This window comes from Anser cygnoides, chromosome 13 (genome assembly GCF_040182565.1).
Source record: "Anser cygnoides isolate HZ-2024a breed goose chromosome 13, Taihu_goose_T2T_genome, whole genome shotgun sequence".
Taxonomy (NCBI): Eukaryota; Metazoa; Chordata; class Aves; order Anseriformes; family Anatidae; genus Anser; species Anser cygnoides.
In genome coordinates, this window is record NC_089885.1 from 12,753,445 (window position 1) to 12,781,278 (window position 27,834).

Genomic DNA, 27,834 nt, shown 5'->3' on the forward strand with positions numbered 1-27,834 from the left:
ATGAGAGATTTTTCTGTCTCACTTTCTCCAAAAGAAACAAAGCCTATGAATATGGTCTGTATTTAGGTCCCATGTTTCTTCGAGAATTTGGCAGGCTGGCAAGGTTTAACCTCAGGAGCTGGCTCTGATGGTCTGCTGGAGCAGTCTGATACGCTGCCTTTTTGGAATATTCCATCCCTGACAGAAATGCTTCCCTATGAAAACTAAGACCTGAGAATTGGAGTGCATTAATCCATGTTGTAAAAATGAGCACAGCTGATCAGAAGTTGTTCTTTGAATATTGTGTATATTTTTGTTTTGTTTTGTTTTTCTTTAAACACTTCTAGTGATCACTTCAGGTGTGTATGGGCTTGAGGGCAGAAAGGAAAACCTGAGTTTGCTGTAAGCGTGAAGCAAAAATTCTGGATTCTCTTGAACTGTGCTCTTTTTCAGTTCCTTGATATAAAAGACATGCACAAAATCCTTCCTCAAATACATGCGCCAGGAAGCACTAGCTCCTTACCGTTTAAAACTGAATAGGTTTTCTTGTGGTGAAAACTCCCACCTTTTGAAACTTCCCAATCAGATGAACAGTAAAAAGCTAAAAGACTCTGCCCCTGTGCTGAGCTCTCTGCTGGGTTCTGATGCAGCAGGTCCGTGTGCTGGGCCAGAACGTGCATTTAGGAGCCTGGCTGCGAAAGCTGAACAAATATGTCCTGCAAGCTCAGGAGGCATTAGCTCAGCTGCAGTATTGCATGGCACAAGCCTGATTTATGCACAGACAGCTTGGGCATCCATACCGGGCATGCCTTATATCATGCAGATGCTCCTGTACTGGCAATGCTCAGAAATAGAGACATAGAGAAAGAAAGAGAGAAAGAAAGAAAGAAAGAGAGAGAGAGAGAGAAAGAAAGAAAGGAAAGAAAGGAAGAAAGGAAGAAAGGAAGAAAGAAAGAAAGAAAGAAAGAGAGAAAGAGAGAAAGAAGAAAGAAAGAAAGAAAAAAGAAAGAGAAAGAAGAAAGAAAGAAAGAAAGAAAGAAAGAAAGAAAGAAAGAAAGAAAGAAAGAAAGAAAGAAAGAAAGAAAGAAAGAAAGAAAGAAAGAAAGAAAGGAAGGAAAGAAGGAAGAGAGAGAAAGAGAGAGAAAGAAAGAAAGGAAAGAAGGAAGAGAGAGAAAGAGAGAGAGAGAAAGAAAGAAAGTACGGGAAATAGATGAGGCAGAGCTTTTGCACATCACTAAATGGAGCTTTGGAGCAAGAACTTGGGGTCAGATAAGGAATCAGATACATTGAGCAATGCTGGGGGGGAGAAGCAGAGCAGGATTTGGCAAAGGACAGCACAAGGTATGGCCTACTAAGAGATATGGAGCCAGCACAAAGTTTTGAACCTTTTTTGAGGTACCAGTAGAACAGAATAGATACAGCCAGTGTCTGAGAGGATCAAAACTGCATCTGTAAGGGAAAACATCATATTTAAATCTAAACAGTCTGGGTTTGTTATCTTTGCAAAATAAACATTCTCGAGCATTTGACTTTTTTCCATGCTTACAAAGTGCACTGGATGTTGGACGAAAAACAGAGTGAGATCTTCTATAGGCCGTTTGCCTGCAAAAAAATTAGTAGCAAGAATTCCTAGCTGAGGGTGTCCTGTCACATACGGCTAGTAAAATATTGAATGAATTTGGATCAGAGTGAGTGCTGACCTCTCATGTCATTCCTTTGAGCGCCAGCAGTCCTCCAGATCTGAGGCGGGGTGTGTAGATGGATGACTGGCTGGCAAAAGGCGCATTTCTTTTGCTTTGCAGTAAGATATGTAACCTCGGCACTTGTACATCCTGTATGCTCCCACTGATCTATTTTGTGGATGTTTAGTTTGTAAAAAGGACAGAGGTCTTGCAGTGTGTCTGTAGAAGACGCATCATCTGTTTAAAACCTCTTGAGCAAAACAACTATGTCTCCTGGTGCTGGTTGTGGTATGTATGAACTGAGCACAAATCTTCGTCATAAAGGTTTTTGATTATGTCTTGACTTTTTCAACCCCCAAGCCCTTATGGATATTATTGTTTCCTTCACATTTTTCTCCCCCCCCCACTTTTTTTTTTTTTTTCTGAGTAATGCAAACTTCAGCAGTTCCAGGGTGTCTCCCCTTCTCTTCAGCCCTTTCCATGACAACCTCAAATGCAGCGATGGAGGAAATGAGTGAGAAAAGGAAGAGAAAGAGATGACACAAATACAAAGTAAAAATCTATGGAACCGGTGAGAGTGTGCATTGGGGAGATTCGTATGAGTGCTGAGATGCCAGGGATGTTCTGACATGTAAGTTGGCTAAACCTGGCTGTGAAACACAGTGCTCGAGCCTTTGGGACAGATGAGGGGATCTCCCATCCTGTGAAGTGATTTGGTACTGCCCTCCCTCAAGATACCTGTGCTGCTTAGGTCTGCTTCTGTGTTAAAGCATTTCATTCTCAGCATGCCATTTCCTTGAGATATTTGAACTTTCTTTCCCTTCCAGATTTTGCTCCAAGTACAGGCACCATGTGTGCTTGCAGCCTGACAGTCCTGACCACTGTCTGCTTTGTTGTTGTGTCCATGAAGCTGCAGATCAGCTGCACTGTGATAAATAAAATGCTGCATGGGATTCCCCTTCTTTAAATAACCGTCTCTTTTTGCATAGAGAATACCAAGAGCCGGACTGTAATATGAGGCAGACAAAAACAAAAGCTGCCAATTTGGATGCTTGAACTCCTCTTCCTGCCTTGACAAGTATCTCTCTCTTCCAGGAGATGTTTACGAGTTTGCTGATGAGCATTTCCAGTGCTCCTTGCAGTTCCTTCTGCGTGAAAGACACAGATGGGCAGAAAGGTGAGTTTGTTCTCCACAGCTTACTCAGACCATGGGTTTTTTTCTTTCTTTTTTTTTTTTTCTTTGTTTGGGGGGGGGTGGTGGTGTTTTTTGATTTGTTTTGTTTTAAGATACTGGTAAAACGCTGTTTTCTCTGTTTCATCTCTCTCCTAGGTCTCACTGGTGTAAGCAGAGCCTGCTGGTTACGGAGCCTGTGATGCCCATTGCCTCTGGTGTGCTGCACAGTCCCAAAGCAAGGGCAGGCACTGGGCTTTCCCCCTAGCCACTGGGGTCAGACACCCTCCACTGCAGGGCTACACTAGCATTCAAAGAAGTGGATGAGTGTGGGTCCATGCTGGTGAGGGGCAGCGGCTGGCAGCAGCTGACGCTGCTGGCAGGGACTTCTGTGGATGCCCTCCGCCTGACAAGTGCAGCCTTGCCTGCAGAGCACAGCCCACATCTCCCCGGTAAGATGGGCTGCTGCTGCAGAGGAGATCACAGTTGGGGTACTGAGGCTTCTGGATGTTTACTTTGCCCCAGTTTTCATTCTCCAGCAGCCTTCTTGGATGATGCAGGAGCTTCTTCTAGAAAGAGGCTGGGGCCAGGTGGAACATGAGAGGTGATGGAGGAGGAAGCAGGTGGAAAAACTCAGTTTTGTGTGGATGGGAAGTTAGTGTTATTTCACAGCCTTGCTGATCTGCTAACTTTGATCGTGTGCTACTCCACTGCAGCCTCAGAGCCAAGTCTTCTCTCTGCCACGTGGATTTTTCCTGCTGTTCTCCTTGGTTTGAGCAGTGTGCATGTCTTCACATGGGCTTGGGCAGTGTCTTTCCCATGCTACTAACTGGGATACAGGATCAGCTTTCTTACACAAGCAATGCCGTGATGTTCCCCTGCTTTCTGTTTCTTTATGTTCACATTATGGTCAGTTCTGCCAGTACTAACAGCCTATTCCTCTCTCAAGTTTATTAGCAAGTACTGGGACTCCATAAAGTGAGTGGGAATCCCGCTGCCTGTTGAGGTACACAGATACTAACCTTGGGGCTCTCACCTCTTGCGTGTACGTGGAGGGGGGCGCAGAAGGGGACTGCATGTGGGTGTATCCTCCTGGAGAACTCCAGCAAGAACTGCTGGAGAAACCTGCTTTTGATATTTGTGTGATTTTTTTTTCTTTCTTGCTCTTTTTTTGTTTTGTTTTGTTTTGTTTTTTGGTTGTCTTGTTCCTCTCTCCTGATTTACTGCATATGCTCACGTGGCCTTGGAAAGGGGGCTTCTCAAACTGTTTCGCTTCCAAAAGGAAAAGAAGCTGGCAGGCATTCATATTTCAGTCCTCAGTTTATGTAGGTTAAAGTCTCCCAGTGGGAAAATGGAAGATATAAGAGAGCAGAGAGCCGGTGGTGATACACGTTAAGAGAAAACAGAAGAAAGGAGCACGTAACCCTAGAGCTACATCCAGACGAATTAGAGGTTTCAGAGGTATGTTTTCTGTCCGTTGTTCAAACATTTCCATTGATTTTATACATTTTGTGATAAGATGCCTCATTGTGTCTAAGGTATTTGTAGGAATGACTGTATTTTAGAAGCAGATTATAAGATGTAAGTTGTTCACATGCAGAGAGGACAATGTTTTTATCAATGAAACTTTTTGTTCTCAATAATGTAGCTAAAATCAAGTATTAAATCAGATATAGAATGCTTCGTGACTAGTTGTGAGATTTAAGCTTCCATAGGTTGAAGAGAGGGGTTCAGGACATAAGAGTTAAGGGGGAAAGGAGAATTTAGACCCTTCCCTGAATATTTTTCCTTCTTCCCAAACAAACCCTTCCTCTGTTTTAAGACCTGTTTGATTACAAAATGTGGGCTTATGATTCGGTACCTTAAATACCAGCTCACTGCAGAAATCTGTATTAATATTTTCCTATTGAATTTTCTTTACGCTGAGAAAATATAATTAAAATTCAATTTTGTCAGTGTGTTCAGAGGAACATATTGCATATTTTGCATTAAGGAAATGATAAGTAATTGTATACTAAATGGTTAATATAGAAAATATTTTTGAAATGATCAGTTGCCCTCTTTTAAATGAGAGATCATTACTCAACTCTGTTGTCTTTACTTGGTCAAAATTTCTGTTGTTTTAAGGGCCCCATGAGAATTCTTAAATGCCTAACTGATTCCATAAGGACTTAATTAAAAGGAATGGTCTTTTTATTATGTACAATAAAATATTTGTGTCTGATTTCTTTATTGACTATAAAGTCTTGAAGCTTGAAAAATGTTCTGCTTAGAGTACAGACTCGAGAGCCGTTGAACTGGAACAAAGAGATCTGTCAAAGGACTCTCCTATTTTAGCTGTTTTGTAGCCACATTTTTCCCTACTGAAAACCTGTCTTAATCTTTCTAAATGAATGGTAAATACTGATGTTAACTCTAGTGCTTGCAAGGACTGTGTATGTGAGTGTCTATTGCTTATATCTACATGGAAAGTATTTCTTTTATTCTTATGATTAAAAGCCATCACTGGGGCAAGAGATGCAGATTTGAATTGAGAAAGACTCTGATTGTAGGTGACATTTTGTAAAGACCCTTCAGTGTCTTTGTATCTAGCCCCGTGAATTAAAAAAAATCAAAGCCTGCTTTCCTAATAGCTTTACTAAAAGGCTGCTTTCATGCCTGTGAAGTCCCAGGAGATCCTCAGGTGTGAACTACCTAATCCCCAGTGGCAAGTACTGCCTTTTACATTATTTTAACTGTACAGAGTGCTGGAAATAGAATGAGAAAGCAAAGAAAAGGACTGCAAGGAGCTTTAGTGCTGCCTTTGGTCTCAGAAGTTCCTGAACTATCTGCAGCTCTTGAGTCAATGATCTTTCTGCTCAGCTGGCCACAAAAAGCACTATCTGTAATAGCAAATGAAACCCAGCTGCTTGCTTTTCTGCCAGGCTAATTAAAAAGTGTCGTGACCTCTCTAGTGCTAATTGTGTCCTGTTAGTGGGACAGAGGAAAGGAGTCCAACAGGGTTGCCTGGTATTACAGCTCTCAGCTTCCTGACATCATTTTAAAGTATTTTATTTTATTGCGATTCTGTGATTCCAGAACTAAGATGGCTGCAGAGTGTATGTCTAACACATGGTTTCTGATCTGCAGGTGAGCAATGTGATAGAAAAGTGCTGCTAGCACATGAATTTCCTGCAGAAGCTCCCTTTCTGCCAGCACCAGCATGCAGAGCAACTACTCTGTGGTCATCACCACCAGAGAAACTCTCCAAGTCCTCTATACAGTGCTGGCAAACTCATCGGCTGCATTGCGCTCTCTGCCTCCCTGCCCACTTGCCTCTTCAGATTACCAGTTTTCATTAATTCCAGCATTTTTCTCTGTGTTTTTTGTTCTGGGTTTGGTTGGAAACAGCATGGTGGTTGTGGTGCTCTGTCGTGACAGTAGCCCCAAAACAGTTGCTAATATCTACATTTTCAACTTGGCCGTGGCAGACTTGCTGTGCCTCGCCACACTTCCCTTCTGGGCTACCTATTACTCACAGAGGTACAACTGGCTCTTTGGATCTCTCATGTGCAAAATCTCCAGTTCTGTCCTGTGCCTCAACATGTTTGCAAGCACATTTTTTGTTACATGCATGAGTGTGGACCGGTACCATGCTATTGTCCATCCTATTCGCTCTCAAAGAAGAACTCCACAACAGGCCTATTTTATAGCAATGGTTGTGTGGGGCCTTGCCTGTTTGTCCTCCCTTCCGACTTTTTATTTCCGTGACACACACTACATTAAAAGTTTGGGGGTGAAAGCTTGCATTATGGCATTTCCTCATGAGAATTATGCGAACTGGTCTGTGGGAACAGCCTTCCTCAAAAATGCACTCGGCTTCTTCATCCCCTTGACAGTGATAACAACATGCTACATCTGGATCAGGAGGCACTTGCTAAAAGCACAGGAGTTTGGGAAAAACAAGCAGAAGATGGACAAAGTCCTCAAGCTGGTGGCTGCTGTCGTTGTGGCCTTCTTAATTTGCTGGCTCCCATTCCACATTTTAACCTTTTTGGATGCCCTGGCTCATATGAACGTTATTAACAACTGTGATGTGACAGGGATCATTGACACAGCACTGCCGTTTGGCATCTGCATGGCATTTGCCAACAGCTGCATCAACCCTTTGCTGTACTGTTTTATTGGGAACCAGTTTCAGGAGAAGCTCCATCGCTTGTTTAAGCGACGAGTTTATCAGTTCAACAGCCAACAAGAGAGTTCTTCTTTGAGGAAAGGGAGCTGCTTCAGAGACACTGAGACCCCTGTGGGCAGGGAGAGGGGCCCTGAGTCCTTGCTGTAGACACTGGGTTGTGACATGGGGCTGTGTCAGTACAGCAGGCTGCCCATGAAGTGGGGACACTCTTTTCTCCAGTTCCTTTCATTTTTTGTCCTTTTACTCACCAGCTATTTGAAGGAGAATCTGTTTTTTTCTCGTACATGAGGATTTATTCTTCCTTCCTTTTCACAATGAGCACCAAAGGGAAGATTCTGGCAAATAACTGTATTGATGGCAATTTAAATATCTGCTTATATGTGCCTGAGATCGGGCAAGCGTTTAATACAGAAAGATAAAATACACCAGAGGAGCATTTCACCATAGCTACAACTGTGTAGGTGCTGAGTATTACACCCTGACTATGCTGATTTTCTAAAAGAGATTCTCATTAGAGAGTGTGTAAATAAAGCAGTGCAGATACTTCTGTACCTATCTGTAAGAAAATATTTGATCTTTATTATGTACACACACACACACACATATATAGTTTTGAAAATATATTGCTAGAGATAACATTTGTTAAATGCATCAGATATACCTCCTGCTTGCTTGGGCCCAGGATCCTGAGAACAGGTGGAGACATGGATTTGCAAATTGCTGGAGGCAGAAGAGAATTACTGGGGAAAAGTGCTACCACATGCATGTTTTTATACCTTTCTCATAGCATGTAACAGGTTTGCAAACCAGGTAATCATTTCCTTTGATCCAGTGTGGTCACTTTTGACAGTAATGCCCCAGGAACACAATCCTGGTGCACAAAGTCCTGGTGCTACACGGGCGAGATAAGTCCCACACATGGTCCAGCAGCCTTCAGGGAAAGGACTTGCTGATTGTCTGGACTTTTTGCATTTCAAATGTCACTTACTACTGTATTTTTTGGGTACTGTATACAAAAAGACTAAATGACTCTGTCTTGACGCACAGAAGCAAAACCATGGTGTGATTCCTAAGACTTACCCACATCTCAATGCATAAGCTTTCTCATTTGTAAATAAAAGAAAGGGGGAAAAGGTTTTGGCAAATAATGATTCTATTTTGAGTTTATGTTTGATTATTTGAAATTTGCTTTTGCTAAAGAGATATTGATTCTAACCACCAATGTGGATCCTTCAAAAATGATAGTGTTTGCTAGACTCAATATAAAAGAGGGATTTGTTAGCACCATGCTCAGTTTCCAGCAGGCTGTCCCCAGGCTGGAGGACACAGGGACCAAAAGATAATTGGCTTCAGTGAAATCTGTCCAAAAAGTTACCCTTGAAGCTTGTCTAAGCACTTGTGGGTCCATAGGTCAGAAATTATACGTGCTGCCAGGGTAACAAGGAGTCTGGTCTCTCTGAAAATCCCAGTGCTGGCCAGTGCCTGGGAGCCTTGGGAACAGGATGCAGGAGCCATATATCGCTCTTAGAGCAGGGGTATGTTGCTTTACTGGTGCCCTTGAAAATAGGATTTTACAAGAAATCTTGCAGCTTCAGAGTGATGTGGGAAGAAAGTTTTGTGCAGAACTGAGCAAAATGGGGCCTTCACCAGGAATAACCACTTCTCCCTGTCCTGGTTTGGTGTTCTGGTAATTAGGGTATGCAGCTGGAGAGATGCTTATGCCAGAAAATGGAAGAGACGCCACTGTGTTTCCCCTGGAATGTTTTTGTTGAAAATGTTCCGACAAGCTAATAGTGTCTGGGGCGTTGGATATTTCTGGAAGGACAAACTGTTAATTGCTTAGCAATGAACACAACAACACAGTCATGCTACTGCAGAACAAATAATTATACAAAGAAAATTACCAGGTGTTCAAAGTGGTAGGCTCAGAGATGTAATAAGAGGTTGTAGAGCCTTTTTACCTTTGCTGCAATACAGATTAGGTCAGTAATGAACACAACTGTGCCACTAATTGGCATCTTGGTAGTCTCAAAACAAAATATAAACTACATGAGCTGACCCCAGAGCTACCTATGCTTCAGCCGTATCTGTTCTGGGCATAAGTACAGCTTATATGTTTTCAACTTGTCAGTTTGGACCTGCTCAAAAAGAAGAGTTTTCATCAAGTCCCATGCCTGTGCAAACCTCCGCAGGTAGGAAAATAAGACAAGAATCTGAAATGCAGCTGCAGTTGGATTTACACCTGTGAGAGGCAAGGAAAATGAAGACAAAACTTCCCAGAGGATAGAGCAGCAATGCAGGGTCTCCCATGGCTGCAGCCAGAGGGCAGAAATCAATGACTGCTTCTTGGGGCTGAGAGCTGCACTCACTTTTTTCTTGTCAGAAAAAAAATAAAATAAAAAAATAAAAGTAATAAATGGGAGGCAAGACAGGGAGGGGAGGATAATCAATTCTTCCAAAAAATGTCTAGCCAGGTCACATTCTGCAAAGGTGATAAACCAAGAGAACTCACTAGCTCAGCAGAGTGACATTTCTGTTTGCCAAATCTGCTTTGTATTTTATACATAAGTCATGAATTCTAGTAGCTTGGTTAAACAAACACCCAAGAAAGACTGTCTGGAGAGGAACCTGAGATAGAAGTTGGGAAGATGCTGTGTTGGTGTTGCTTTATTTTTAGAGCAAATTGAACACTGTTGTGCTCTATGACTTTTTCATACTAGAGTTTCTCATGGGACTTTCTGGGGATTTTCATGGAAAATGTGATTTTCCACACTTTTATCATGTCATGTTTATTTTTTTCTGGATTTCTGGAATGTAGACAAAAATGCAAGTTGTTTTTTTTGTTTGTTTATTTGTTTGTTTTCTTGCAAATTTAGAAGCTATTTTTTTCCTTTCAATAGAACATTTTGCTGATATTTGCAAACCATTCTAATAGTTATACTGTGTTACAGCCTCTCTCTAGCAGACCTCAGATTCCCTCTCATGCCCTGATCCTTTGCAAGCCTTGTGTTCCCTTAGGGACTCACAGAAAATGCAGCCAGTCAGTCCAAGAAGCGATGTGCAAGCTGGGGAGCCCCACTTATGCCTGCTTTGCTGCCCTGCAGCATCCTGTGCCTGTCCTGACACTGTATCCTAGCGTGATGCATGCAATTTTCTCAGGGAATCTCAAGCACATGTGTGGTTTCTCAGTGTCTTGCTCTCTGTGCAAGTATGGTGAGATGAATTTATGAGCAACAGCTGGATTTTGGAGGGGTTGTGCCAGTGTCAGTGCCAAGGCAAACCTGCTGCAGAGGGGTGAATGCTCTTCCAGATGGAAGTGCTAATGGGTTTGGAGTTGAAGCTGAGTGGCAGCATGATTTCTTTGGAAAGGGGGATGTTCTGGAACATTTCTAGGCCTATCAGTGTGTGTTTCCCGAGAGAGGGATGGAAGGGATGGTTTCCCATTGGGTTCATTTGTTCTCTGTCATATTTGTACAGCAAATCCTATTTGCATCTTCCTTTTCTAGCTGTATTTGATTACTATCAGCTGAAATGAATTGCAGAGAATCTTGATCCAAACTGAGCATCCTGTGTGCGTCCCTGAGCTGACTTTATAGCTGACTTCAATATATGAAGCAGAGAAAGTCACTGGCATTTATTAGCACAAACTAGTGCTGAGTGCTAAGCTAAATGTCTTGTTTATATAAGTTATACAATAAGAAATGTTTGGTACAGCATGTTCTCGCTGAGAAGTCAACACAGCCTGAGCCTGCCCTGGCACCTACTCAGCACACTTGTCCAACTCCTTGGGCCAGAGCATGGGCAGGAATATCATCTTGCTACCCTGCAGCTGACTGTTGCAGCTTGGCTGCCCGCTGTGGTGAGTCCCCTTGCCCTTCAGCCAAGGGACAAACAAATCGCTTGTGCTTCCCTGTGAATATGAGACTATCTGGGAGTTGTCCTGGAGGGAACACAGAAAAGCTGAAACGTGGGGATGCGGAGGTCTGGCAGCCTTTCCTCGAAGCTGGCAGACTTGCTGCTCTCGTCTCAACTCTCCTTCCCTCAGAAGAAAATGACTGCTCTTGTTGGGATGGGCTGCTCCATTTAGCAAGGTCCTGGGATGTGTTCTCCTCCTGTCTGCCCGCTGCGGGGTCTGGCTGAGTGCAGCAGAGAGGGGCTTGTTGTGCTGGCCCATTGGCTCTGCCAGGAAGGGTCTGGGAGTCTCCTGTGGCTTTGTCTTACCAGGTACCTCGCTGTGGAAGGAGCCCAGGGCTGCCGTCTTCAGCATCACGTACCTTCTCTTCCAGGTACAATGGCTGGCTGATCACCTTGTGGTTTGGTAGAGTATCTACTGAGGTACCTGTCTGAGAACAAGCGCTCCCCCAGTTTTCTGAGTTTCACAAGAATCAGGAGGAAAGAAGCAATAAATACAAAATAAACAGGAGTCAAAATAGAGAATTGCTTATGAAAAAATTCCTGAGTTTTTTTTTTTTGTTTTGTTTTTTTTTGGGGGGGGGTGTAAAGTGAAGTGATGCCTAACCCTGTGGAATACCCAGCCAGCAGCTGCAAGTCTGTGTGCATTTCCCTCACCTGACGAGGTGCTTGCAGACCTTCTTTCGCACTGCCATTTCCACAGCTGTACTTGCGCTGCTGCGCTGCCCTCGCAGGAAGCAAGGCCAAGGGGTGCTGGGCCCATGTGCAGATGGGGGAACACCTGCGCCTGGGCACAGCAAGGACACGAGCAGGGCTATTTTGCCTCTTCTACACTGGAAGTCCAGAAGCATCTCCCCACAGCACTCATGTTCTCCATAGCCCAGGGGATATCCATCCATCTTTCTTTGGGCCCAAGCTCTAATCTTGCCCGCCTTGAGTGTCGGCCCTTGTGTCTGTAGATGGTGGTATAACTCCCTCAGCTTCCAAAAACAGCTTTTTTTTTGGCTTTGCAGCCTGTCTGCCGCTGGGAATTAGCTGGGGTACAAAGCCAGTGGGAGACATTCCTGGACAATCTATCCGCAGGCCTGGCAAAAATGGTCCTAGGCCTTGGTCTGGGAGTGAGGAGCCCTGGGAGAGGAGTGGACCAGCCCCGCTTGCTGCCTCTTTCATATGTTCACTTTCCATTTCCTCTGCAGCTGAGACAGAATCTGAATTTGACACTGTAAACTCCAGGCAGAACACTGTTAGTCCCAGAAACATTTCACGGGGACAAAACACAGTAATACAGAAGTGAATGTGAGTCATGATACCGATTTCCCTGCTGTGAGGGGATCAAGCCCTCACCCACTGACAGCCAGTAGCTCTTCTGTTTGAGCAAATTTAGGTTTGCAAAGCTCCACTCCATGCCTTTAAGACAAGATCCAGTGTGAGTTTTGTTTTAAAAAACATAAGTTTAAATATCTTATTTTTTTTACATTGGAAAAAATAAAAATAGATAAGAAAATCAACAATGCCCAATTTAATGCACTGCAGCAAAAGCAACATATCCAATGCAGATGCCAGGTCAACATGACATGCAGCTAAAATGAAATGTGATGGATTGCCTCTAGAAATCAGTCTCACTTTGTGATAAATGTAAGAAGCCTTTCTAGCAGGAAGGAAAATGGCATAGTCATTAAATGCATTTAGAAACAGATTTATTAGGGATGTAAGATAAATTTACTTGTTGACTAACGTGTGGGAGAGCTTGCAGAGACAATGCAATGAAATTGAAAGATATCATTTATATAATTATATTGTTCATGTCATTCGTATGAACAATAACCATAAAGAAGCAAAAGCAGCACATTATTATTGCTGTTAGAATTTCAGTTCAACAGATTCTTCTGCATTCCCCAGGGAAGCCTTTAAGTTTTTGTTCCGAAGCTATCTGCCCATGCATAGGGCAGTTTATTCATCATGTAGGAAGTAAATGCATGCAAATGGGTTTGCTGTTTTATCACCAGTGCTGGAGGAATGGGGCTGAACCCTGAAATAACTTGCCTATGCCCTAAACCTGCCCCTTTGTGCTTTACCAGGAGTTGGCATGCAGGCAGCTGCCATGTGAGCACTGAGGTTGGGAGCCACAGGCCACAACCATCCCTGCCCCAGTGTGCCCCACCAGCTGGGATGCAGTGCTATGCACAACACACAGCTTCCTTCAAAAAAATTACAGCAAAACATCTGCATTAAGTATTAGGACAGCATCCAAACATGCAGCTCTTTCGCAATGACAGGAAAGTGAAAATTACAAATACAAAATGTGCAAGGCATGCAGCTGTATCACAATGGAGCAGAAAAAGTATAGCTGCTACCACTGCCTCTTGAGAAAACAAAGCATTTCATCTCTAGTCCAAAACCTGCTTAAAATATGTTGCTTCCCAAAATCTTTGATGAGATGATGATCACATGGCATGCAACTGTTCGGGGTCTTCACTTGCAAGGGAGCTCAATACGTTTTCTTTGCAGATGTTGAGGAGGAAGCGTCTGTACTCTGTACTCTGACCTGCTATGGTAAGTGATGTAAGAAACTTAATACATCATGAAATAGATCTCATGATGCTGCTAGCATCTTACCCTGCAAACTCCTTCACTGATCACAATGAGATTCATTCTGAAGTAAGGTCACTCACTGCAATTTGGTTCTCTATACAAATCTCTACTGTTTTGAATTCAGGGCTGTTAAAGCATCCTGGATCCCTTTTTATCATAAAATGTTAAATGTCCTTGTTTTACTGTATTAATGGCCTCCTTTTAGATAAGTATGTTGTACAGGATTTGTTCTTCAAAGTGCTTGTACTTCTTTGGAAGAGGATTCCTCCATGTGTTATTCAATATGCTATTCAAAGTAAATACGTTTGACAAAAGTCTGATTAAGAATGTATAGAAATCTTACTATAATCAACATGTTGACTAATAAAAAGATTTGTTTTTCTTTCAAATCTAAGATAATATACTGCTGTCTAGCAAAGAAATGATACAACATAAGGGAGTTATTTTCAAGGACATGTCTGGAAAAAAGACTTTAGAGTATGATACTAAATGTACTATATTAACTGGAGAAAGCCCCATGGACATCACTGGCTGTCCGCCCAGGATTTGGCAGTCTTTCATCTGATTTTATTTTGATCCTTATCCCCTGAAAGACTGCAAAGTTATCTTTCTTTTATGCACTGGAACACCCGAAAAAGAAATTACCCAGAGAAGTCAGGAATGTTTATTCCTTCAGCTGAGAGTCCAACATGGATCCGTCCTACAACAAAACTATCTTCTTATCAGAGGCTCTTCTGCTGAGATTCATTCATGTGGAATGAACAGGATGGATTCAACATGAGGGCTTCTTAAATGCCTATGAATGTTCAGAGGCAGTACTGAAGAATGTTCACATGTTTTCCATGGGTCGCAGAGCAGGTGACAGTACCAAGAACTTGTTCTGGTACATTGGGACACTGGTAACACGTGGCCTGGTGAACCACACTAGACGTGGTTGGAGACACATGAAGAATGAGGGGTTGTTCCCAGAGCTCCCCCCTACTGTGGACCCTGTCGTAAATCTTTGCTGTGTTCATGTTGCTACCTGTGTTTGTTCTATAATCTTTGCCTTAATATTACTGCAGGTATGCAGGTTAGACCAGCTTAAAATATAACAGCAAAGTAAACTCCGTAACATTTAACATCATGTCTGAATAGCTCATAAAGAAGTAGTGTAAAACTAACTGTTAACATCTACAGTTGCCGTACAGAGCATTTTCTTTGCCCTTGCCCCCTTTGTGTATCCAAGTGGTTTACAGAGAAAATATTTAAAGAAAGCACATAGAGGAAATCTGTTTTCAGTTTCTTTGAGGTCTACAACCCTCGCTGTCACTGGTTCAAGCAGAAAAATACTCAAAAGAAACCGTGGAGCTAAGCCAGAGAAACTGCAACAGGGCAAAGAGAGAGCTGAGTGTTCTCCTTCATGCTGTGACTAAGAGAAGTCACTATCTGTTTTCCTCTTCACAGGGGTGTCTGTCCATGGAATATTTGCCTCCTCTGTAAACAAATTCATCTAATTTCTGTGGATGGAGGAAGTTGCCACACCATGGCAAAACATGCTTTATTTCCTCATGTAATCTCACATAACAGCACATACTGCTCTAAAGACTGAACGTGCTTGCAAGCATTTGTTTAGCACAAAGTTCATTCTGCAAAAGCACAGTGATTTTGCAAGAAAGTGATTGTGCTTTCTGTGGTTGGGAAATACTGAAAGGCAAATTAAGAACCCCTGTCCTGAAGCTATTTTGCCAGATTGCTCTCTTGCTCTAGGCAATGCCTTAGTTCCTCATTAGTGTCTTCAAGAAAGCTGAACACTCCCATTAAACTATTATGTGCTAGTCTCTATTTTAGAAACCTCAGTCCCATTAGAATTTTACCATCCATGAAAGTCTCTTAAATGCTCCATGACTTATCACAATTCTCTGCTTTTGCAATCCACTTGGCAGCAAGAGGACACACCAAGCAGGAGCTTGGTTCAAAGGGAGAGGTGAGGCTCTGATTGTGGTTTTGGATATTATCTGGGAAAACCTAAGCAGGGTAGAGAAGAGCAACAATTCTATCTTCATAAGCTCTTCCTTTCTGTACACTCTGATATCTGTTAGTTGGATGAAATGGTATTGTTTTTATCTGTTTTTAAGGAATAACATACTATGTGTACCTTCTTGGAGGTTGCTGTGTGGATGAAACATTGTTCAAGGCCCAGGCTGCTAGCCAAGATATTCAGTTCCTTATTGATTTACAGTAAATACATTCCAGTTAGGAAACAATAGACTATTTTGCAGCAATGATCTTAAAACCCTACTGAACAAAGTTCTGTAGATATGCTTTTTTTTTTCTTTTCTTTTTCCTTGTTATGTCCTTAGTTCATATAATGATATATCAGATTTCTTCAAAAGAAGAAAGAGGCCACCTAGTGACTAATTACAGCCTGCTGCAGTAGAAAACTGGAAGGTATGAAAACAACTTCAGTGCACTAATAATGTTATTTATTTTTTAAAAAGAGAAAGACAGTTGGACATTGAAAATCAGATTACAACCAGCTGTGCTTTAAAAAAATTAACATGTCTATTTTTGGCGTGGATCTCATGCTCATCGTAAAAATAGTCAGATTTGGCAGTTTGTAAGTTACTGAAAGTTCACTGTGGCACTCAGAAGAAAACCATTTCTACTCTACCTGGTAACTTTACTGACGTATTTGTGAAAACTCCATGACCCCACAGAACAATATCAAAGCTGAGTGAGAGGTGAAGTGTGATTGAACCAAAATGTTCATAAAAGGTAATTGCTGGTGCCAGACCACCTGCTAGTGCGCTGCAGAAAATCCCTGTGGATTGTTCTCATCTATGTGCAGAGATACCACCAGCACTGCAGAATCTTTGGCTTCCTTTTTTTTTCAGCAGTGAAAAGGGATCCACAGCAGTTTGTCTTACACAGACAAATTTCCCTCTGTCTATATTGGCTTTTAAGGGAGCCTAAAGCTGTTGGTATGGTTGGAGAAGGGTCTAAGTTTATGTTTTTTTGAATTAATGTTTCTTTGTTTTCAACTGGACATACTTAAGTTTTCCTGCACTGTCTGCACAAGGAAATTGGGCTCCTAGCTGCCTGTGCTTAATGTCATTTGGATGACTAATATAGATGACATGAATAGCTCCCTAAGACATGTATCCGGTGTCTCTGTTAAATATTGATCTTGCATGCTTTAAGTGTTTAGGCAGGCTTCCAGTGACACCCTTACTTTCAAAGAGAATTTACTGTATAGTATGTGCAGTGTAATCTCAATACCTGCAATCACATTTTATTGTATTCAAGCAGTATCCTGAAAATACCTTCTCCCTACAAATATTCCCTACACACATCAGGGCTTTGTTTCAGCAGTGTCTCCAAGAACAGAGAATGCTAGCCTCGGACTACACAAGTCATCAGATGTTGCCCATATTAGAGTTCCAGGGTCATGTAGTGCCAGTATGGTCAGTTTCATTTTTTTTTGCCTACCTGTAACAAGATTCTGTAACAAAATTCTGGTTTACCTGTCATCTAAAAAAAAAAAAATCTACATAGAAATGAAGGATAAAACAGAAGACAAGGTAAGATTCCACCGAAGACTATGCACTGATGAAATCAGCTTTGACCTGTGTTTGAGGAATTTTGCTGCAGGTATAAATTGTTGTTTTCCAGACCAGATGGGAATAGCAAAAATAATAATTTAAAAAAAACAAAAGTTGCATAACTTTGGAGAAAAACACATTTAGAAAACTCAGTGTGACTAACTCAACAAATATGAATGTTACTTTATACCTAAATGAAATATTTCAAATGTTTTGAAAATGCTTGTGGCAGTTTCCTGTGGCACTTCCAGGCCTCTTACATATTTCATTATAAGCTCTAATTCAGTCTGGCACCCTATGTGAGTACTAAATTAATTTCAGAGCAAAGCCATTTGTTTTCTATTTGCTGGAATATAAGTTAGTCATAATTTAACTCCTTTGCTTGGCTTTTATGCCTCCTAGGTATCTGGTTCATATCAAGTCTTTTCCAGGTGTTCTGTTAGATATGCCCTATGTTTATGAATAGTACAGTTCATGTAGGGTAATGTGATGTAAGCTTAGGAGTTTTTTTTTTTGTTTTTTTTTTCTCTATACCTATCTGAAATTCCAAGATCTGAATACAGGAAGGATATTTATATTAGCCTATGCTTGTCTCCTGCAAAGGAATCTCACACAATAATTTTTGCTTCAGCCAGTTCCTGTGGTTGAACTCAATCAGCAGTTTTCTACCTCTTTCTATATATGAATCCTAAAAAATGTCCTATGAAAGTCAAGACCAAATGAGCTATAGGAGACTGGTGTTTTGTAATTGTTCTTTGTAGACCCTTATGTATCCTTTCAGGTACATAATACATTCTTTGCTGGTGATGATATATTTGGTAGGAAGTGTTTTTTTTTTTCATTAACTTTACTTGAAGTCAGCAGCAGACTGTATCTTCATGGCCCCTTCCAGAACACTGTCCAGGAATAATACACTATAATCAGAGCTTAAAAACAGTGTGTTTGACAATGTGTTCATTGCAATGAGCAATACCCACTTTGGGGAATTTCTGGGCTGCAAGGCTGAGTTAAATAGTGAAGTCCTCCTTTCAATATGTACAGTCACAAACAACAAATTTGCCATGCCTTTACGCTGTATCTTTAACCCTCTTCTATATGAAGCAAAATGATTCCTTGAGTAAATACGTAACACCTGGCAGATTTATCAGCAGCAACCTTTCCTTTCAGAGTGCTAGCTTCTGCCTGCAGAGTCCTCTGGTATTTTCTGTCTTGTGCAATCGAGGAAATGTTCTTAAACACTCAGAAGACAAGAAGTGAAGGAATACTCCAGAGCTTTTCTGATAAGCTTCAACATTCCAATAGTATTAATGTCTTATCTTTCCAAACCTGAAGAAATAATACAAATAAAAATTACACGGGGATCAAACACACACAAATTGCAGATTTCATAACAGTTGTGGTTTTTTATGATTTCCAACAAAAAGAAAAGTTAATATTGAGAAATCTGGTGCCACCCATCAGTCTCATTCACTGCAATAACTCCTGATGAAAGACAACAGCACCCAAATCTTTGCTTTGCTTTTTCTTTTTCACCCTTTGCTTTTCCACAAGCCTATTGAAGCTGGATTTTAAAAGCTCTCAAGTCAGCATTTCAGAGGTGAACCTGACTGTTCCTTGCCCTGAGTAGGGATGGAGTTAGTCATCATTGTTAGCAATGATCTCATCAGTTCTTTTTTTTTTTTTTTTTTTTAAAGCTTACCTTTTCTATTTTGCAAATCTCTGGCCATCTCTACTCATGCATCTTCCTATCTGGCTTACAGCTCTTACAGAGCTTTAGCACTGCATTCCTCAGAGCAGAGGTTAGATTTTGTGTTTGATCTTGTCATTTGTCTCCTGTGCCATGACTACATTCTTCCTCCTGATATTCCTTGGTTTCAGTAGAACTGGTTAAATTTTATTTCTGTTTTTCTTCTGATAGAATACATGTTTTGCTGGCTGATATTGATCTAGTAATGCAGCAAGTTACAAATGGCAGGACCCAAGTGTTGGTTGTTTGCCTTGTATTTGTTCCAAATTTGTTAACCTTGTCTTCCTTCCCTCAAATCCCATTATACAAATGACCAGGGTAGTGCTGGGATGCTCCTGGCAATTGTCTTCCTACGTTATTTTTTATTGTTGCCTGATGTAGGAAAACTGTTGGTATCTGTCCAAGAATTTTGATCTAGTAGCTTTTAATGGGTATGCTCCTTTTTCACAACAGTCTGAACTTCTTGTGTGAGTCATAAAAAGCAATTATTTGTGTAGGTGTAACTCTGTAAATGTTCCCCTAGGTCCCTGTAGAGATTGCAGAGAAAAAACTACTCCCAAAAACTATGCCATGAAAAATCTATAATGTACTTCCTGAAGAAGTCGTCAAGTGTTGCTCCAGTGTAATCCTCTAACCTTTTTGCTGCGGGGCTTAATCCTCTGAACAAGCATTTCTCTAGTTCTCAGCAATGTATTTTAGGACACCGTCCCACACAGTCAGTGTCAGTGCTTTATTCTTTCTCCCACCAGGCGGCATATTGGACATTTTACTGTCACTTGTTTAGATGGCAAGAAAGAAACTGTTGTTGGGAGCAGCTGGGAGGGGGTTGGGGGAAAGGCTGCTGTTGTGTTTATCTTTGGATGGATGGAGGGAGAGGGACTGCTCAGTATTTGGTTTTGATCTGGCATCCAGCAGGTTCATGGCTTTATTCCAGTTCTTTGGATGCTTTGTCTCATACAGTCCTGAGACTCTGCCTGTCGGGCAACAATTTTGTTGCTCTTCTGGAGCACAGCTATCTTGGAACGGTCCAGCTGGAGCACAGAGTAACACCAGAGCAAAGGACTGTAAGTCTGGCATCTGCCTTGGGCTGTTGAGTGGTGAGATCTGCTCAAAGCAGTCTGGAAGGGGTGGCACTCAGCTGTCCATGCCTGGCTGCTGTGCCATGCCCAACTGGGAGGTGTCCAGAGCCAGCTAACAAGAGCTGTGCTCACCAGTCCAGGCATTAGGAAAGCCCATTCTGATCAGACTGCCTGTGATACCTGGACCAGACCCAGATGAGTGGGAACATTTTTTCCAAACTACAGCTATGTGCAAGCCAAAAAAGGTCCCAAGAGTGCTTATCAGTTGAGAAGTCCGAGTGTAGAAGCCTTTAAGGGAAAAACTTTCCTATGCAGAAGTGAAGTTGTCCATGTTCTTCTCGCTGTTGTATTATAATGGGTAGATTGCTATGCAAGTCTCAGTGCACACTGTGATAATGTGTACCACAGTCACCAAGACAGGCAGGCTGTGGGGTTTTAACTTTCCTGAAGTGCAGGACCAAGGGGAATTCCTGAGAGGGGGTAAATATGGTAGGTCATGGGCCTGGAAAGAAGGAGGAAAACCCAGTCTCACCTTTACTTTCAGTTTCAGCAGAAACACCTTTATCTAGAGGTGAAATCCACCTCTCCTTCCTCCACCCTTTCAGTGAGGTCACTGTAGCAACGGAATGTGCTTATGAGTTTTGGGAGAGAGAAAAACAACACCCTCCCACACCCAAATATAGCCCTCAGAGCCTACACTGTCCTAAGACTTAATAGCATGTTACCTGCCAGTATCATGATAATTTAATGAGAGATTAAACAGAATCACCTGTTACTAGTAGCCCTCCCCACTCTAGTCTGGGTCTGCTGTCAGCTTCTGAGAGGCTGCCAGAAGTTCAGCTTCATTGTCTTGAAGAGCTGCAGAGATGGACATTCCCCTTGTACATGGTCTTGCTCATTCTGCCCCCAGTGTGATCCTTGAGCAAGCATCAGAGAGCAAGCTGACAGAGAGTTAAGCTTTGCTTTCTGATAATGTTCTGCGTTGCCAGTATCCCACAGCTGACCAGGTCTGGGGATTAAATTCTGGGGTTGAAAATACAAATTTTAGGGCAGATTTGCTGGTGGATGATGGGAAGAGGAAGGTTAAGGAGTTGTAGCTCTTGGTTGTACAATGGAAAAGCCACTGCCTCTTTCCCCACTGCATTCATACCCTGAAACAGACGTAGCAAAGGCTCTGGGCTCTGCTTGTCTTTAGGCACATCAGTTATCAGGTCTGAAGTACACACATACCTATATATGCAGCTTTTTGGAATAACCACACATAAACGTTAATACTCTACCAGTCCTACTGATAAATCAAACAGGTGCAAGGTTTTGAGTTGCTCTGCTCTACTTAATGCTATGGAAGGATAACCTTAGGTTAGATACATAGCTTGGTCATGTCCTCCCTGTTTTACATATGAGGAAACAGAACGATGAAATTGCTCTCTCAAGCTGTGTGTCTGCATTCCAGGCATATGCCAGCCTCCTACAGGTTCACTGACAGCTGTAGGTGCAGAAAGAAGATGGAAATTGGCCAGCAGTGTGTTGTGTCAGACTCAGAATGGGTGTTCTTAGTTTCACGTTTGATGTTCTGTCTAGCAAGCCATATGGTCTTTGTTTACGAAAATGTAAGAATGCACTATAAGCCATGAGAAAAATGAAACTGCCACTAGTTCCATTTATTTCACCTGATTTTACAATGTAATAAAAACAAACAAACAAAAAAAAATTCCAGTCAGTTATGACAGCAACTGCAAGAACCACAATGATGATGTGTTTTTGCTTGTTTGTTTCATCATTTCTAATATTGTAAAGCAAATAATTTATATAGGAACATAGAACTGGAGGCACTCTTTAATGAAAAGAGCCACAGCTTTTCATAGCAGTGTGGTAAAAACAAAGATAAAGTTATGAAGCAATTAAAACATCTAGTTCAGAGGATTTAGTTTGGCAACTGTCTTTTTCAGAGTTGTTTTTAGAGTAGTTCTGAATTCTCTCTTGAAACTACTGTGGGCATGGCATTACTGAGAGCTGCCCATGCCCCTTACAGTGAGAGCAGATGATCAGTTCTTCACAGGTCATTCTTTATAGCACTTGTCCTCTGCAATTGCCTTGGGTTCAGTCATGTGCCTCAAGGGCAAGAGCAACTGTTTTGGTATTCCCCGTGGGAACACTAGGGCTGTCTTTTCCTGGAGTGATGAAATCCTGATCCTGCAGTGCCAGTTCTGTTTGCAGTGCCCTGATGTGTACTTTTGTTTGCTGTTCCCTGGCTCTTAAGTCATTTCCACTCATTCAAGTCGGGTTATTACTACACTGTGGAATTCCAGTTCATAAGGGAATGAATAGCTTTAACCTGAATATTATTTCTAGTCTTTTCCTCATTTATTTCCTGGACACCCTCACCTTGCTCTCTCCCCAGCTTTGGCCTTTATTCTGTAATCTTCTGTGACCTTTAGAAGTATTTCCTTGCCAAAAGCCAAATAAAAGTCTCCACACAATAACAGTTTCTTCAGTCGATACTGAACTTTAAACAATCCATAATGATTGTCTCGTTTTGTTTTAAACTGTTTTCTGCCCATAACTGTGTGCATTGTTTCATACAATATTCTTGATCAAATATGATTCCTTACCAGATTTCTAATCTATTTAACATATTCTATGAAAGGTCACAGTATTTTGCCTAAAACAGATTGGATCTCAAATTCAAGCTCTGGGTTGTGGTTCATAACCCTGATTCTGAATTTGTCCAGTGGCTCCACTTTGGGACTTAACCTTGTTTCCCAGTTGTTGGTCAGATAAACTGGCTCTCCCGTAACTTTTCAGCCCTTCAAACAGTAAGGGAGCTTATAGTCTTTCCTCTATACACAGTCTCAAGAACAATTTTCAAATCCAAAATTTACCTTGAGTTATAGTCCTGATATCTGTTCTGAAAGCCAGTACAGAAACTGAGTACAGAAGTCAAGATGTGCCAGGAAGGCGGAGCTAATGCGTTTTTAGATCCCAGGCCCATACTGAGTTGTACCTGGCAAATGAGGCTGACCTCCATATACCTCATGATACAGTCAAGGTCTTCTGCCTCAGAGGTTTATTTTTGATAGTGTTGCTGTCAGACACCATCCCAGTCAGAAAGCCTATATCTTGAGAATCCAATGGAATAAAATTTGGGAAATTTGTAACTAACAGTGAGATTAATGACCATCTAAACTAGACAGCAATAAAACTTCCCGATTAAGAATTCTTTAGCAGCTTGTATAAGACATTTCTTCTTGTTTACACAATCTGCTCTCAGTAGTGTGTGATCTCATATCATTTTTATAGTACTTCAGATAAACTCTTTGATTATATTACATTGACTTAAGTTCACTTGAAGTTCATTTAATGTTTTCACTCCAAATACCTACAGCAGAAAAAAAAAGCAACATCAGAAGCAGAAACATAACTAAAAGAGCAAATAATTAAAGTGTATCTGATGTTGTTACATTTAATAAAACAAGATTGAGACTGATACCAACCCTGACCCAGATGCCACAGTGAAGGTGATGAAATATAGTACAAGAGTGGGTACTGCTCCTGCATGAGCTGACACCGAGCACTACTAGATAGTTTTAAGGTCTCCTTATGTTTCTGTGGTGAACCCATTCCTGCTGTCCAAATTTCTTCAGCAGCACAAACACAAAAAATGTGTTCTCTGCCTGATGTGAACAGTGTATCACTACATGCTCATGTGCTTTGGTTGTCACCATGCTATGGTAGGACTTTTTAAGTCAATGGTGTGAGTACTTTTCCATGCACGTTTCTCCAGTGGCTATTGATGCAAATAAGGGATCTGCAAAGAAAGGAGGTTACTTCTCCAAGGCCAAGATAAGGAGCATTTCATGCCAGATATTAAACCTCCTCTACTAGGTGTCCACTTCTCGCCACTCTCTGGGGCCAGCTGTTGTCCAGTCCAGCTTCTGCTCACCCGCTGCGAAGGCATCCAAACAGCAAAGCCCAGGCAGACAGCAAATGAGAAAAGGAAGCTTCAGTAACATCTGTATTCTAATGCAAGTGACTTCTAGGGTCTCTCATATTCAGTATGATTTTGAACACATTATTTTTTGATACACAACCTTTCTAGGAAGAGCAGTAAGAGGAGACGAAACTGAAAGCAAAAAATGGTTGAACCCCTCTGCTGGCACTTATGAAAGAACACTGCAGTTTTAGGGGCAGTGCTGGGCAGGGAGAGGAAGATGCTGGAGGGAGTGCAAGGAGAGATTGATTTGCAGTTGTGAGATAGATTGCTTGTGTTAACCAACACAAGAGATTGCTCTTATCCGCAGAGAAGGAAGTTACAAGAAAGACCCAAACAATAGGTGAAGTCCTACCTTACTTAAATCAACAGATTATCAACTGTGTGTGCGTGGTTTCCATAAACACACAGGGTTTTCTAAGCTAGGAGAAAGTTAGTGAGTTTGATACTTTCATACATTGAATCTTCATAAAAAACTATTTGAAAAAAGAAATTTTCATGTTAAACCTCAGCACCTCCATGAGCAGAAGGGTTAGGACCAGTGTCTCCAGGACTCTTTATGCCTTAGAAAAAGAGGTTTGGAAACTCTCCCTGTCCAAGATCACCACCAGTACCAAACAGGACAGTGTAGAGCCTGTCACAGCCCCTGTCATCCACAGCTACATCAGAGGCTTAAATAGAGACCTGAAGGGCCCAGAGCTGCCTTTTGTGCCCAAAGCTGGGACAGAGCTAGCTCTTCTGCATCCCATTTGTGGTTTTACTGGTATGCAAGGATGGCCTTCAGGAACAGAGTTGTACAACAAAAACTTGCAGCCAACAGTACAGAATGTTTTCCTTTACCGAGTTTGGGGATTTCCTCTCATTGCAGTGTCAGACTCAATCTTGTTTCCTGGTTTTTGCTTCAAAGGCTCCCATGCTGTGTGTGCGTGGTTTACAAGGCTTTGTTGGCATGACACGTAGACCTTTGTGGTATGATAACTTACCTGCTTTCTTGAACTTTTGAGCAGTTGGCCTTTACTCTGTGACTGCCACAGGTGGGACTACACACTAATCCTTTTATGTAGTCTCTCTGGTCTCAAGTATATGGGAGGAGAGGGCTTGATAAAGGCTTTGAGTAAACTCCTTTTGGCTAAAACAGAGAAAGAAAGGTTATCTTGGGTTATATTTGTGTCTAAACTCAAACCACTTGTATGTAAATAAATTACCTTCCTCAATGGAAGTAACCTTAAGGAAAGTTTAAAAAACCTTCACACCTTTCAAACAAATCGGCCAGAAAAAAAAAAAAAACATAGCCAAACAATTGATAGTATCTGGGAGTTGCCTCTTTACACAGCTCCAAGTCAGGTTTTAGAGCCTCCCACATTTCCACCTGCCACGATCTCACAGCACGGTGTGAACAGAGAAACAGAGTGGTAAAAAACAAAGCAGGGACTCAGCAGGAGATGCACTGCACGCATTTAATGCCTTCCTGTGTGGATTATCTTTTGTTCTGTGGGTTGGCAAGCTAGAATAAACAGATCTGGGTGGCACAGTGAAGTTGCTGTTTCTAATGAAGCATCCCTCCTCAGTTCCTTCATTTCTGAGTATTTTAACTCCACGGTGTCTGGGGGGGAGATGGCCGTTGATGGAGGGTGGACAGGAGTGCTGGAGGCTGTATTGAGTTTCAGAGGACATGCACGATGGAGCAAGGGCCAGAAGTGTGTCTGGGATGTTGGATGCCATCTCCTCCCACCTGAGAGCACAAAGCTCTCAGCAGGGTTAAGGTCTGATGTGACCAAACAAAACCACAGCTTTGGAGAAACACAATCATTTAGCTCAGAGTGGACTTACAGGGGTGGAGACTTTTAAGTTTTCATGTGTTCAAGACTTGCTGGCAGTGTCAGGAATATAATTGGGAAAAAAAAAAAAAAAAGAAATTAGTCTTCCAGTTTACATCCTAAAAGCTATGGCTTATATGGCAGGAAGCAAATGCAACCTTAAAAACAATTAGCAAGGCTTCTTAGGTTCCATGTAGTAGTTTCTGTGAAAATATATAAAAAATATATAAATATATATTAAATAAATATGCATATATAAAAATTTGATTGTTTTGGCAACTACCATAGGAACATACTGCGTCCCATTTGGGAGGCAAAACGAATTTTAAGTAGCCTTTTGGATTCTGATTCCCCACCTGGCCTGCTGCTCTCTTTGTTCATACAGAAATCTTTTGATCTGAATGTCACTGCAAATAAAAAAGAGAAGAGCTGCTCCATCTGTTAGGCATTGCATCTGACAGATGATGGTGTAGTTTAACAAAGAATTAGAACAACTCTGACATTTCCTTTCTGATCTAGTTTAAGCCACAGAAAGCATACTAGACATGGATTTTTTTTTTTTTTGAGCTTTTTAAAAAGAGAAACTAAGGAAGAGGATGTGCAAAGCAGCTATAATGACAGAAAATAAAATACTAAGATAAGTAAATGTATTATATTTTTTTTCATTTTGAATGAGTACAAGAATTAAATCATCATGTTGTCCTGCAAAATCTATGTATGTCCTTTGACTACTAACTTTGGCCAAAATTGCTATCTGTATCTTTCCTCTAAAAAGAAAGAAGAAAAAAAAAAGTTATTTTAACAAAATTTTTTATTTTTTGAGTGAGACTTCACCTCTGTTTTTATGCATGTGTTTTGTCATAAAAAGAGCTGAAGAGAGACAGGAATAATAAAATATTTACAAAGAAGTGTTTTGCTGTGGGTTGATCCTAATGAGTTTTAAACTGTAGTAGCATTTTATCTAGACACTGGCTCTTATTCATAGACACAACCAAACCATATACATGGGATTTCTAATACTGAAATGTTGCTATTTAATAAGCTGCCTTATTCTCAAATACCAGTGAAAAAGCCACTTGCTAGAGCAAAGAGACACCATTGCCAGCACTTGACCAGTTGCCCTTCTCTGGGAGAGGGCACACTTAGCCCACACTTAATACAATATACTTCGAGTCAGATGTCCAGGAAAGAGTTCTCCAAGTTATCACTGAATTTTGAAAACTTGGTCAAGGAGAAAGACTGGTCCCATCATCAGGAAAACCAACCTGTTGTGTTTCAGTACTGTTAGATCAGCTTGATTTCTTTAGCAACAGTAAACACAAGTAATCCCTCTGCAGAAAATAATTGTCATGGGGAAGGCAGTGACAGGGGATGGAATCGTCATGCTGCAGCTCCTAGCAACCAGCATCACACCCCGAGGACATTCTGCTTGCCCAGCTACGGGCACCCAGCCACTCTCCTTGCCCAGGGGTGACCACTGAGGTACATGTAGGCATAACACCTGTGCCTGCCCTGGCCGAGAGGCACTGCTCTAGAAGAAGAGGTTATCATTATGTAAGCACTGAATTTCCCCGGATGTAGTCTGGCAAAAGCTCTGCCCTAACACATCGCTGAAGAGGGAGTCTGCTATCTTTGGACAACCACGTTTGCACCATGCCCCAAAGAAAAGAAGGAATTTTCATAGCAAAGAGCTATGAGATGTATTGTCTTCCTGAAAAACTGAAACACCTGGGAGACCAAACAGACAAAAAAAAAAAAAAACAAGTGCAAATTCTTAAATGCCATCATTAAATTTAACAATGTAAGGATAAAAAGGTAAGAGGGAGGTACAAGGGTGAAGGGTGCTGTGCCAAGCAGTGAGAATTCTCTTGCAGCCTTGGCACAATGAGGTGTGGCCGTGGGTGACAATGGGTAATTTGCATGAAGCCTCCTGTCAGTGCAAGGCGTGACAAACAGAAATGGCCGCACTTAGCTGCTGTACGAAGTGGAGTTTTGGTTGTAAAGTTTGGAGAGAGGGAAAAGTCCAAGGCTACCGCGAGAGAAAAAGACGAGAAGAAAAGCTTCTGGACGAGGAAGAAGTAGGTATTTATATGAATGGCTTAGAGG

The 27,834-nt window shown here is 41.7% G+C and overlaps 2 protein-coding genes and 1 long non-coding RNA gene across 9 annotated transcripts in view; 2 read left to right on the forward strand and 1 right to left on the reverse strand.

Moving 5' to 3' along the window:
- Positions 1–2,551: 2,551 nt before the first annotated feature.
- On the forward strand, positions 2,552–8,141 carry AGTR2 (angiotensin II receptor type 2). Of its 2 annotated transcripts, none has more exons than XM_048079520.2 (4): positions 2,552–2,838; positions 2,992–3,284; positions 4,146–4,293; positions 5,962–8,141. In XM_048079520.2, the coding sequence occupies exon 4, from the start codon at positions 6,035–6,037 to the stop codon at positions 7,151–7,153; it is 1,119 nt and encodes a 372-aa protein (XP_047935477.2). In that variant the 5' UTR covers positions 2,552–2,838; positions 2,992–3,284; positions 4,146–4,293; positions 5,962–6,034; the 3' UTR covers positions 7,154–8,141. The 2 variants fall into 2 exon arrangements, with proteins under 2 accessions (XP_047935477.2, XP_013038864.3); XM_013183410.3 differs by having other exon boundaries at positions 4,153–4,293.
- A 3,362-nt stretch (positions 8,142–11,503) lies between these two features.
- SLC6A14 (solute carrier family 6 member 14) overlaps positions 11,504–27,834 on the forward strand; it is a 46,374-nt gene continuing 30,043 nt past the window's right edge. Inside the window, exon 1 of one of the 4 annotated variants that reach the window (XM_048079497.2) lies at positions 11,504–13,471. In XM_048079497.2, the coding sequence (XP_047935454.1) occupies positions 13,469–13,471 (3 nt within the window). In that variant the 5' untranslated portion in view covers positions 11,504–13,468. Of the gene's footprint in view, positions 13,472–13,899; positions 15,477–17,034; positions 17,074–27,509; positions 27,807–27,834 lie in introns of those variants that run through there. The other 3 variants (XM_067005314.1, XM_067005313.1, XM_013183395.3) reach the window with 3 other exon arrangements.
- Positions 18,231–27,120, reverse strand: LOC106037470 (uncharacterized). Of its 3 annotated transcripts, none has more exons than XR_001208055.3 (4): positions 26,994–27,110; positions 25,742–25,781; positions 24,895–25,040; positions 18,231–18,420 (listed from the first exon to the last, which is right to left on the reverse strand). It is a non-coding gene; the product is annotated as an uncharacterized lncRNA (long non-coding RNA). The 3 variants fall into 3 exon arrangements; XR_001208054.3 differs by lacking the exon at positions 18,231–18,420 and adding an exon at positions 23,651–23,866; XR_007169216.2 differs by lacking the exon at positions 25,742–25,781 and having other exon boundaries at positions 18,266–18,420; positions 26,994–27,120.